We start from the raw sequence: 14,181 nt of genomic DNA on the forward strand, positions 1-14,181 counted from the left end.
AACTTGATGCTGGCTCATTGTTCTTATCTACCTACACTAATATGAGTATGTTGGATATTTGATGAAGAAAAACTGGCGATGAAGACAATACAATCATGATAATTTTTAAGAAAAAAAAAACCGCCTTCCTTTGGGGTTCTGGTGATAAATACCTACTTTGAATGTTGGATTATGTTATCAATTCGTCTGTATATTTTTTAATGTTTGTTATTCGATATCTCCGTCATTTCTGAACCAATTTTGAAATCTGGATGATTCTGAAGTACTTACAGATGAGAATGATTATCAGAACGGAACTCTAACCAGGGGCGGCTCACTCTTCATCAGCAGTTCCACTGCACCAAATGTCACTGTTCTGGACGTAAGTGCATGCTGTTCTTATAAAAATACCAAAGTCACTATAAGTGTGCCGTTCAGATTTGAGGAGTTCCGTTCTGACCATCATCAGCAATTCCACTGCACCAAATATCACTGTTCTGGACGTAAGTGCATGCTGTTCTTATAAAAATACCAAAGTCACTATAAGTGTGCCGTTCAGATTTGAGGAGATCCATTCTGACCATCATCAGGAGTTCCACTGCACCAAATGTCACTGTTCCGTACGTAAATGCATGCTGTTCCTTTAAAAACACAAAAATCACCATATCGATACCTCTGGGTTCAATTGGCGTAAAGGACATTTTGGCGAAAATGAGTTATATATACAGTTTTGTTCAGAATTTCAAGCGCTATCGATCTGTGTAGTTAAAATTTCGATATCTCTTAAAAAGTTGTCTTTACGACCAAGATTTTCTACTATGGACTTGCAAAAATAGCTTTTCTGAAGGGGCGTAAATATCAAGTTATTAATTATAAATTATTATTTGTGTCGTAAAGGAAATCTACAAATAAAAATATAGTCGTAAGTCACCTTGATATATATTGTAGCCCTTTAAGCCCTTACTTTTTAAGGATCACTTTCTATAGTAGTGTGGTAAAGTTGGGCGTAAAGGACAAGTTTTTTTGTTTTGCGTCCTTTACGACCAGCACTAAAAATATTTTATCCGCAACTGTAATCGATATCTTTGGGTTCAATTGTCGTAAAGGACATATAATGCAGGTTTCCAAGAGAAAGATAAACCAACTTTTTTTGTTTTTTTGACCTATATTTGTGACGTGTATAAGAAAAATATGCAGATTACGAGTATCTTTAACCTAGTGTAGCAACCGTAGTGATAAACTAAATGATTTAGAAGATAGATGGTTGTAAAGGACACGTCAAAATGCTATAACGTCCTTTACACCCATGATTTGATAGGGTCGTAAATGACAGTCTTAGATGATTTTTATACAAAGTCGGGGCGTAATTGTAACCGAAATGGTACTACAAATGTTGTGCTAAGTTTACAATTAAAAACTGGAAAAATGTATCAAAACGTACTTAATATGGCATAGAATAGCTACATTAGTTTAATGCAGTGTATTATTTATCAAATCTATCTTAGCAACAAAAAAGAACAAGACTATTTTATCCAGTTTTGTAATAAAGAAACAATATTTGCTTAAAAACTATCTAATACTTTGGCAACAAATTCAAAGTTATTTTTTTAGTATTCGCCGCTGTCTGAATAGTCAGTAGGTTACGCATTCAGCCTTTAATTCTAGCAGGGAAACGCTTTCGTAGTATTATTATACTGTGGCGAGATGTAGGTAATAAAAAAAAACACTATGGTAATCAGGGTACGTACCCAAATGCACAAACGCTCACGATAATATCTATTTCGTAGCTATATATCTTTATCGCTCTTGCGTATTGCACCAGACAGCATTTTTGTCGGCGTCTGGCGTCGACGATTGCCATTCAGCTACGCCGGCAGTATACTTTAACGTAGACTATACTAACATTTAGTGCGACAATAACAGGTGCGTTTCGCTAGCGAATGAGCGTTAGCGTTTGGTGACTTGGCTATGTACCCAGGTACTTAAAGCATTGACTATAATATTTCTAGGATTGAACTCATAATTAAGATTATTCTTATTTAACAGGTTTTAGACTAAATAACAACCTTCTGTTTTAAAATTATCAAAAATATGAATCAACATAGTAGGTAGTCTTGACTACAGTTACTATTATTTATTAGTTGGTCACAGTTTGTATACGCGTCCTAACTTGCGTTTATAAATAGGTACTTAACTCTTTAGTTATTCTTAGAACTTCTTTCTACTTTAGACTTAAACTTACTGTCGTATTAATATAGTCTACTGTTCACAGTTGCTGATTAAAGTTTACGTGATTACCATTAGTGTTTTTATATTTACTTAAACTACGAAAGCGTTTCCCTGCTAGAATTAAATACTGAATGCGTAACTTATTGAGACAGCGCCACAGCGGCGAGTACTAAAATAATAACTTTCCAAAATATTAGATAGTTTTTAAGCAAATGTTGTTTCTTTATTGCAAAACTGGATATAAAATAGTCTTGTTCTTTGTCTTTGCTAAATATTTAGATAAATATACACTGTAACACTATTGTGGCTATTCTATGCCATATTAACTACGTTTCGATACATTTTTCAAGTTTCTCAGTTGTAAACTAAGCTAAAAACAGTTGCCATTTGTACCATTCCGGTTACATTTACGCCCCGAATTTGTATAAAAATCATCTAAGACCGTCATTTACGACCCTATCAACTCTAATTGTTCAAAAAAATCGTGGGTGTAACGGACGTTCATAGCATTTTGACGTGTCCTTTACAACCATCTAACTTCTAAACCGTTTAGATTATCACTACGGTTGCTACACTAGGTTAAGGATACTAAAAATCTACATATTTTTCTATATACGTCACAAATATAGGTCAAAAAACAAAAAAGATATAAACATTTTTCTAAAAAAAAAGTTGTTTTTTGCTTCTCCTGAAAACCTGCATTTTGTCCTTTACGCCAATTGAACCCAAAGGTATCGATATGTATGCCTTTCAGATTTGAGGAGTTCCCTCGATTTCTCCAGGATCCCATCATCAGAACTGGGTTCTGAGAAAAATGGGACCAATCTGTATGCAAATACATTCAATCAAAAAAAAAAATTTCAAAATCGGTCTAGTAACGACGGAGATATCGAGGAACAAACATAAAAAAAAAAAAAAAAAAAAAAAAAAAAAAAAAACATACAGACGACTTGATAACCCCTTCCTTTGAGATTTGGAAGGCGGTTAAAAATAGGCTAGTTTCCTACTAGTCAAATCGGCTTCTTTATAAGAACTGTCAATACAATTTGCTATTATGGAATTACTATGAATTTCTGATCATGGATAGAAATGGGGTGGACTAAAATGAATGATCACTTTCATTTTTTCTAAATGTTTGAATGCCCATTGTTTTTATAAAGTAGGAAAAATGTCTCAACTACTAATAATGGAGGCAGATTTCGGCTGCCCAGCCGGCCTAGCCGAAATGATGATCGTTGAAGCTAAACGCTCATCGAAACGCAATCTGGCTCCGTTGCGCCAATACAAGAGCGATAGACATAGCTAGCTTCGATAACGATATTATTGTAACGTTGTGCATTTGGCTACGTACGCTGATCCTATAAAAAGCCACAGAAATGTCAACAAACGACAACTGGCTAGCATCAGCAGCGGCTGGTCCATACAGGCCGATTCCCACCGTGCGCCGGCTTGCCTAAAATTGAGTACTAGTAAAGTATCCAATGTTAAGGTATGTTTCTTTTCATCACATTTGCTGTTTAAAGGTATCATTACGTCTACGTGTACTGAGGCATAATGTACTATTTTATTCCCAAGGGAATAATGGATTTAGTTTTAAAAATGAATACAATCCGTACAATACTTCAATCAATTCAAAGGATGTTTCAATCTGCCAAGGATTTTTATTGCACAACCAAAATTTGTCTATTTGCTATAAAAGATATTATATTATAAGGTATGAAAAATGCATTTTATTTATGTTTTACAATTATCTCCGTGTGTTTTGCATTTATTTCGTAAACTTAACTGAGATAAATTGTTATCTAAATATATAAAAGAAGAAGCTGACTGACTGACTGACTGACATATCAACGCACAGCCGAAACCGCTGGTCCTAGAGATTTCAAATTTGGCACGTAGGTTCCTTATGTAGTGTAGAGGAGCACTAAGAAAGGATTTTCCAAAATTCACCTCCTAAGGGGGTCAAATGGGGGTTCAAAGTTTGTATGGGGAAACAAGATTAGTTTGACTATTTTATTCGAAACTTCACAGGAAGATTCCTTAAGACATATGACTGAATACGTGTTTCAGGTTTTTTGAAAATTTAACCCCTAAAAGGGTGAAAAGGGGGTGATAAAGTCAAAAAATCAATATGGGTATCGTTTTTATGGTTTATCGGGTCGCTGATCACGATAAATACAACGTTTTTAAAATCTAACGAGGCGGAAGTGAAATACCTTCTCCCCTGTTGTGGTACAATGGGGTTTAAATATCAAAAATATATATAAAAGAAGATATTAACTGACTGACTGACATATCAACGCACAGCCGAAATCGCTGGCCCTAAGAGATGTCAAATTTGGCACATAGGTTCCTTATATAGTGTAGAGGAGCACTAAGAAAGGATTTTTCAAAATTCGCCTCCTAAGGGGCTCAAATGGGGGTTCAAAGTTTGTATGGGGAAACAAGATTAGTTTGACTATTTTATACGAAACTTCACAGGAGGATTCCTAAAGACATATGACTAAATACATGTTTCAGGTTTTTTGAAAATTTGACCCCTAAAGGGGTGCAAAGGGGGTAAAGTCAAAAACACAATATGGGTATCGTTTTTATGGTTTATCGAGTCGCTGATCACGATAAATACAACGATTTTAAAATCTAATGAGGTGGAAAAGAAATTTTCTCCCCTGTTGTAGTGCAATAGGGTTAAAATAACCAAAATAGCCATAAGAGGAGCACTAAGAAAGGATTTTTCAAAGTTCACCTCCTAGCATGATAATTTGACAGGGGCAAGGACAGGGACAGGGATAGGGACAGGGACAGGAACGGGATAGGGTTACGGTTAGGGCTATCCCTATCCCCGTCCCCGTCCCCTATTCCTATTTCTATCCCTATCCATAGGGATAGGGATAGAAATAGGAATAGGGGACGGGGATAGGGATAGGGGAGGGACGGGGATAGGGATAGGGATAGGTATAGATAGGTATAGGGATAGAAATAGGGATAGGAATAGGGGACGGAGACGGGGATAGGGATAGGGGAGGGACGGGGATAGGGATAGGGATAGGGATAGAAATAGGAATAGGGGACGGGGACGGGGACGGGGATAGGGATAAGGGAGGGACGGGGATAGGGATAGGGATAGGTATAGATAGGGATAGAAATAGGGATAGGAATAGGGGACGGGGATAGGGATAGGGGAGGGACGGGGATAGGGATAGGGATAGGGATAGAAATAGGGATAGAAATAGGAATAGGGGACGGGGACGGGGATAGAGATAGGGACGGGGATAAGAATAGGGATTGGGGTCGGAATAATCGGTCGGCAATCGATATCTAGGCAGTGTAAAATGCAGGTGGCTCAGTGGTAAGGGATTAGTACGTAGGCATCGGCGAGTATCCTGCATCCGTGATAACTATTATATTCAATGTGCTGTAAGAAGATCGTTGTTTGCTTGCCTTTTATATGTTTACGTTTGCAATAAGTATAAGCAAAATGCAAGGAAGTACTTTTTACCCTACCGACCATAGCGTCGAGATACTGGCTATGTGGGTTGTATGAAGTTTCCCCAGTATAAATATTTATATAGGTCAAATACATACATATTCGTACCTACTACCTACGCTGTGGTCGCTGTGTAACAATTCTACAATCATTGCAAGAATTTCTTTTAAAACAATAATAATATGTGTAAGGTACAGTCAGCCAAAAAGCAGTGTAAGGTTCTTGGCTGACCGTACAGCAAATAGATCAGTTACAATGGCCCCCCAGTCGAGAATTGCCCCGCTTTACCTTAATCGAAATAATCGCGGACAGATGTACCTACAAAGAAACCTACGGATCCAAATGAAAATCTTATTTTTTGTAAACGTTTCAATAAGAATACTTTTATTACGCGGGCGAAGCCGCGGGTAAAAGCTAGTAATTTATAATCTGACAACATGCTCTCTACTCGCGCTTGACCGCTGAAAGATAAGTGAAATTTTAGTTCAATTATATGATTTATCTGCTTTTCTGAACATTGCATTTAATTTATACGCAATATTTTCGAGTTTGTTTTCGTTCAAAAAGTGTTCGTTATCAAAAACAATGGATTTAATATGAATAATCTGATGTAAATCAAGATACACTACTGGTCGCAACGCCGCCGGTTGAAGGTTTTGCCTTATAACTGTTTCCTCTGTATTTTTCTCTCAAATGTGATGAAAAACATTGTGTGTAACTCGGGGAGTATGAATATTACTAACTCGAGTCTTTAAATCGCTCCGGCAAGCCGTCGCGATTTAACTTACTCTCGTTAGTAATATTCAACTTCCTCCCCTTGTTGCACAATGTACTATTTTGCTTTGGTGTTGCCTAGCAGAAATTTTCACCAGCCGCCAGTGGCTAGTGAAATACGTAAGTCAACAATGAGGAATGTTTGACTCGGTCGTTACTGTCGTTAGGTCGTTACTTAAAGGTTATGTGGGGCAGCGCCCTGCCGCAAGGGCGCCGCGGATTTACTGACGTCATATTTTTTACTGTTGTACAAATATATCACCAATAAAAATAAATTGGATATAAGGAGCGCCTGGCATCCGATGGCTCGACGACATCCAGATCACAAATGGATGAGACTATAAATCCAATTACGAATTGAACGGAATAAACGTAAACAAACTGCTGTCACTGTCAAAGTAACACGTGCAGCTCAAGTCAGGGGTTCTCATAGTAAGGGCCGAGAGAAAATCAAATTACTTTTAACTAGTTATTAACGGTCACTCTATTACATACTTAAAATCGTGAAGCGATCGAACACAATGACTGTTATATTATATTATGATCCCATGCAAGTCAATATAAAAATCGGTCCAAAATTGACGAAGTTCTGTCATATCAGATACTTACAAAACCAATAATTAAATTTATAACCACCATATAAATAAAAAACCTGACACGTTAGTGGTTCCTTTTGTATTTTACAAATTCCCATTTCACTTTTACTAAACTATACACATATAATAGCGGTCTAAATCTTATGTTTTTCATCAAAATTCGGCTTTTCAAAAGTGTGAGGATTGAGTGAGCATAAGAAACTATTTGTAAAAAATTAAATACGTAACTAGGTGATCTAAAATTTATAGAGGTAGGCTGGCATATTTTTTACTAAATGTTAGTATATAAATATTATATGTTAAATGAATACATTTACTGTTTTCGTTGGTAGTTTGTGAGAACTGAGTGAGCACATGTTAATGACTGTATCTTTTGATTTATCTTTTTACAAATTTAGAGATTCGTTTTACAATTGTTTTAGAACTTTTACTAAATGATCAGCATATTTTTTTTTATTTTCGGAAGGTGCTCACTCAATCCACACGCACACAGACGGTTTTAATTAGCTATTAAAATTCACTACCACCTAGTCTCAAAAGTTGCTGAAAAATAATGTTTAGCGGCCCGCTACTTGGTCGCCCAGGTACATTTCCAAAGTAATACCAGTGCAATAAACAAACTACCCGACGAAAACGGCTTTTTAATTTCAATAAATATACCAAAACGTTTAGTGTTGAAATTTATTTTCGTTTTAACAGAGTCATTATTTGTGTAATGGAATATGTAAAGATTTTTAATAAACCTGTAAAATATCGGCAATTTTGATACCTCGAATGGTGCAATTTTTTTATAGCACTGGCCACACTTTTGTTTACAATAATTCCGGCTAATTAAAAATAGGAGTATAGTTCAGAGCTGGGACAAGTAGCGTAGGTTCTAGAAGTAGATATTATGACGATGAATACCAAAGTTTTTAATTCAACTCAAAGTTTTCTGACCGGGTCATCGTACGTAATGCTCCAGCGTTAATTGCAGGTCGGCCGAAAAAAAAGCTTTCTTATCTTTTTCCAGTTTCCCCACAGTTGGATTTCTCATCAGATATATTTATATTGAACTGTGTATCGATTCAAACAGCGTGGAATAAGAAAAAAGTGTATGGTAAAGTAAACTTCTTTTTTTTTTATTATTAATGGGCTTACTCTTGCGAAACTCTACGCGATAAGTTTTTTAATTTACCTTCTTCTAATGACAAGGTCTCTTGCATAAGCCATATTTATCTCTATAATCTGTAATTACGGTTGCAAAAAAAAAAAGTTCTTATCTTACATTATCGTGATCTTTTACGTGCACAGTGCACATAAATTCCCTAGAGTCGCTGAAGTTTTTTCGAACATGCCTCCCAATATGCTAATGCAGCGCTTCTTGTTGAAATTTTCAATGGCTTATAAGAAACGACGAAATAAGACGTTTTCCACGTATTTTCGTATATATACGACTCCGATGAAGCTGAGAAACGTTACGGCCCAGCCACGACATTGGTCTAAGCGCGACAGCGGTGAGCGGCAGCCATACGTGCGAATGAAAAGTCCCATCGCTGTGTCTCGCTCCAATGTATGGCCGCCGCTCCCCGCTGTCGCGCTTAGACCAATGTCGTGGCTGAGCCGTTATACTCTAATGCAGACGATGTTGGGGGTAAAACGTTTCAATATTTTAAAACCTTAAACTATCTGTGTTTTGCAGGCTTAAAGCGAGTATCAGTGTTCCTTATGCATCTTAGGTTCACATATTTATTATCTTATAACAATTATCCCCCTTATTCATAAACGTACTCTAAAGTTATCGAGCCGATAAACTTCGTTTGTCCCTTTCCGACGTATTGGTGTGATAGAAAAGGACAACCGAACTTTATCGGCTTGATAAATTTAGAGTACGTTTATGAATAAGGGGGTATATATTTCCTTAAAGTAATACAAAGATAAATACCGCAAGAAACTTAACTGCAATAAACCGCGAGGCAGGAACAGATTTCCATGAACAATATAATAAATATCATATACTATGTAGAGTTGTAGACGAAAAACCCGGGATATGCCTTTAACAAGTATTTACAATAGGGATATTATGAGCTCTCTAATTAAATGTTTTCGTACTCCTACCTACATTATGAAAAATACCTACCTAAAAGCCCACGCTGCGGTCTCAGACTCAAGATCGAGAATATTTTCATCTTACTGCGAATTTCATAACGTAAAATGGATCAAGGTCCCTGAAACTGTATCTTAAAGTAAGAGGGGCGTAAATCAGTTTGTTGGGCAAGCGATTTACACACTAATTTCCATGATAAGTTAAAGGAATGCATTGAATGAATTGTCGCCTGCGGTATTTCCGAACCGATACGACCTTCAAATCTTCAAGAAAAGAGCGTACACCCATCTTAAAGGCCGGCAACGCACCTCCAACACCTCTGGTGTTTCGGGTGTCCATGGGCGGCGGTGATCGCTTACCATCAGGCGACCTGTCTGCTCGTTTGCCTCCTCACATAAAAAAAAAAGGAAAAAATTGACCAGACTTCGTAACTGTTCTAGCAATTTCGGTGCAGCATGATAGAAATAAAGGATATGATACATGTGTTTTTTAGGCAGATTATCAATTAAGGCTCATTTTATTGTTATTAATCGTAATTACCTATTCTACCTGGAATATATGTATACAGGGTGAAATAAAAGGACTGTTCAAACTTTGCATAGTGACTTTTGAGGTCATAATAGAATAGAAATCGTTTATTCGTGGTAAACATTACAAAAAGGTATTCAAATACAAACTAACACATTTAATTATTATAACATAATATAAAATTATCGTTTACCACGAAATGGTCCCGCCTCAGCATAATGCTAACCATACAGTCAGCGCTGATCTTCCGGCGAGACCATTTGTGGGCCACGGACGCAAAATAATGAACAACTTTTATTATGGGACCAATGCTGAAATCGCGAAAAAAAATTTACTGTTCCATAGAAATGAGCGGCATCATGACATGATTCATGACAGTCCAAATGTATGAAATGGCCAATTTTTTTTGCGATTACCGTGTATATTCATTTAATTCGACAATGCTACACCTAAATTGCTGAAGTTACGATGTCTGGTCATGACGTCAAGAGTGCGTATTCAGATATTTGTGAGAGCTTTGGCAGCTCCGATATATCTGATGGCGACTGTACGTCCTAGTGAGATGGACAAGGACAAGGTGGATGATACAATAGTATGGGTGTATTTAGTTTTAATAACTATAAAACCTAGATTAGAGCAAGGACTTTCGGCCCATTAACATGTTATGGGCACGTTATTACGTTGATGTTATCATCACACTGAAATAACAAAATTTTGTACTCTTTGTTGTGTTCATCAACTAAAAGCTAAATCCTGTATCTGTATACTTTCTATGATATTGTATTACTTACGCTTTGAATGTAATAAAGTAAAGGTAATTAGGTATCTAGTTAATAATCTATTAAAACAAACACTCCATAAATTGGCTGAAAACTGGGCGCGTAGACAAGTCGCCAATCGATCATGGCATGGTTCGCATTCTTCTCAATGGCTCATTATTACGAGTAGTACGATACGACGCACCCCAGAGTCGGTTGCATTTCATTTATCTCTGTGCGTTATGGCGCCATGTCAGTTAGAATAACTGGCATACAATTGCGAACAATACTCACACCACTAAAATATAGACAGTACGAGGCCACACTGATCACGTCTGTCTACAAACCTAATCTTTGCTTTACTGATCTATTAAATTTAGAACTTAAAAAATGCTGTGATAGCTTGGTGAATTCCTCGGCTACGGTCGGTTAACAAAATAACGTGATTTGTCGGGTCCAATGTGCTCGCGCGGCAAACATTCAGCGTAGACGTGCCTCGGATTAGGCATGAGCATGCACGTTTTTCTTGGCCGAGCGACCTGCCTCGATCGAGGCACGTCTACATAGAACATTTGCCGCACGAGCACATTGCCCAGTGTCGACCGGAGATCCATAGGTACCTGTATTTGGCGGTGGACACTTTGTTGGACAGGAACTTCTGCGGCTGCGGCCTGTTGACGAAGATGACGCGGTTCTGCACGTCGCCCGGCGCGCCGTCCGTGAGGCCGGACGTCGTTGCTTCATCTTCATCTGTTAAGAAACAAATATAAATTCACTTTTCTGTTAAGTTTCTATAGAATGTTGAATAAATACACTAATAACGGATAGAACGAAAAGTACACTACATTAAGTTTGGAGTACTGTTGTACCGACCGAAACTTTCCAAAATTCTGAGATTTTCTCATAGGTAAACTTCGGCAACTTTCCATACTTTGTATGGACAATTACGATTATTCGGTTAAAACTACTAATACTTAATACATCAGGCTCATGATCAATGATTTATGAAACTGACTGTTAAGACATTTTTTGACAATTATCGTATCGTATCCGTATCAAGCTGGAGCGAGGCCGGAAGAGTCGCTGAAGATAAGCCTGGCATGCGTTTGTGTGGGACCTTTTGAACGACTCGCGTGCCCTTAGGACAGCGACATCAAGTATCGGTATAGGTATTACAAAAGTATGTAGGGTGGTAAGGTTAATCTATTATTAATATCCCTAATATGAGCGAAACAGTTGCTAATAATTGATTAATGAATGAGCAGGGCTGATCTTGCTCACGTCTACTGAATCATCCTACAGGTTGTATAATACATTACATAACATGCTTTTATGTGTAAAATGTGTCGCTTAACTTCAAACTCGGGTAAATCCATTCTGCTTTAAGATTGATTATGTATTAAAATATATATATAACCTGAAAAAGAATCAACCTTATAGCAGAATGGATTTACCAGTTTGAAGTTAAGCGACACAAATGTTCGTAGAGCCCTATGTCGATGTTGCTCGCAAGTGGAAGTCGTCTCGTCTGCAGTGTCTGCACTAAGTATGTTTAACATAGTGTTGGATTTGTCATCATAATATTTAAAAATGTAACATTTGAAGGTACTTTTCACTCAAACATTTAAATTTAAAGCAATAATGCTAATTGACAAGAAAACCGGGTCGATCCGGCCACTTTACCTGAGTTGGTTATAAAAGGGGCTGCTCGCTGGCGAGCGGTCACTTTTAGTTCTACCAGCGCCACGAACAGAGATAAGTACCTTGATCTGATTATATAATAATAATAATTGCCTGAATTAATTTATGTAATTATTTTAAGTGCCTTAAATCTGATTATTTAATAAATATAAATACCTGAATTAATTTACGAAATTATTCAATGAAAATTATCTGAATTAATTTATGAAATGGATTAATAAAAATGTATTTAAAAAGTTAATATGTTTTAGTGTTTCATAATAACTCGACAACAACACTGTTTATGTCTGATTATTTCATAATAATTATCTGAATTTAACTATGAAATTAATCAATGAAAACTACCTGAATAAATTAATGAAATTGACTAATGAAATTGTAATTAAAAATTAGTAGATATGTTTTACTATATCATTATATGTAACTTAATAGTAACCCTGTTTATGATTTTACTCCCTTGTCGAATATTTGATGTGTTTCCAACAAGTAAATATATTGGTGTCATTGCTTTATAACCAACGCAGTTTTATTATGTCCCATATTTGCCAATTGAATTACATATTAAAATTTATTCAAAAAAAACAAATCAGGATTGCTTAAACAGCGAATTGCCCAAACTGTAAAACAAATATATGTTTATAATTATTTTATCATATTAGTCACTTCAGGTCATATGACATTTGAGTAAAGATAATTTGTTCTTTGGAAGTTAGTTATTTCGTCATATTAGTAGTCACTTCAGGTCATATGTAATTTGACTAATCGTAATTTGTTCCTTGGAAGTTAGTTACCTTTCTTGAAGTCAAAAACCTTGATTATTATTTTGAACAAAAAAAAGGCTGTTTATTATACCCCTTTAACATACTCGGTCGCATAATTAAATCTTTAATCTTTCATAAAACCTAAAAATAAAAACGTTTCATTACATATACAAAATGCTAAATATAGCGTGTGAATTTTATCTATGAATAGTATTAGATAGTGAAATAAAAAATAAACAAGCTAAAACCAGCGCTAAATAACGCGAAAGAGAGAAAGATAAATAAATCCATTTAACTGAAAAAAAGCTTTTACCTACTTGAAATACGAAAGAGTTTTAATAGAGTTTCAGACTGCAGCCGACAGAATAGACTTAGTAGTTTTTAGTTTTATTTACATGAAACTGCACTTGTCAGGCTACGGGAGATAAACCTATCTTTCATATACGGCATTTAAAACATGTTCAGTTATGTCAGCCTGAAAAAAGAGATAAAAAAAAACTTATTATATGTATACACAAGAAAAATACAAAAAATAACGCGACAATGATTTTTGCCAGTTCTACTTTCCATTCATAGTCTATTCATATGAGTCGAAAGAAGAGGGCCATTGATTATATACGTGTTGTATTGTATCTCTCAGCAATCCCATGTTTAGATAAATGTGGACACCCAGTCCGTTTAGATACCTGCTACTATTGATCGTAATCAAGCACGTGGACACCGCGGCGGGGTTTTGATTGGCGATTCTATTATTCAGCTATAAGGGCAATCGTGGCATTATACGAACTACGCTAAAGAACTTTATAAGGCTCAATTGCCTTCGTTTTGCAACGGTCAATGAACTGAATATTAACTATTCAGAGACAGTCTCGCTAGGAATTTTCCTGTAATCCGATAAAGAAAGGCACATTTTTATTCATTTTTAAAACAAATGACAAATACGTCACTTTGGCTTGCTTTGACCACAATTCAACATTAAATTAAGAATTCATGAACAAATTCTTATATTATACTAGTACACTGTAGAGTTGATTAATGCATTATCACCAGAAAACGACTGGCACCTTTGAGACGGGTCATTAATTAAACTATAGTGTTTCTGTTCATTTGACTTCTATAAATACTTAGTGGTGTGTAATGTCACGTAAACCTAACGATGTATTTTTTTATTTTTGATCAATCAAATTAATATTCTACAGGCAATCAAACGATGGATCCAATCCCATTTAAGATTAAAATTAAATTACACACTCATGAAATGCAATAACGCCTTCAAATGAGT

At 36.1% G+C, this 14,181-nt stretch overlaps 1 protein-coding gene across 5 annotated transcripts in view; it reads right to left on the reverse strand.

Moving 5' to 3' along the window:
• Positions 1-14,181, reverse strand: part of LOC125229235 (probable phospholipid-transporting ATPase IA) — a 144,610-nt gene that overhangs the window by 35,747 nt on the left and 94,682 nt on the right. For all 5 annotated transcript variants that reach the window (XM_048134042.1, XM_048134045.1, XM_048134043.1 and 2 more), the window contains exon 2: positions 11,058-11,187. In XM_048134042.1, coding sequence (XP_047989999.1) covers positions 11,058-11,187 — 130 coding nt within the window. The remainder of the gene's footprint in view (positions 1-11,057; positions 11,188-14,181) is intronic.

This window comes from Leguminivora glycinivorella, chromosome 8, assembly GCF_023078275.1.
Source record: "Leguminivora glycinivorella isolate SPB_JAAS2020 chromosome 8, LegGlyc_1.1, whole genome shotgun sequence".
NCBI classification, from domain to species: Eukaryota; Metazoa; Arthropoda; class Insecta; order Lepidoptera; family Tortricidae; genus Leguminivora; species Leguminivora glycinivorella.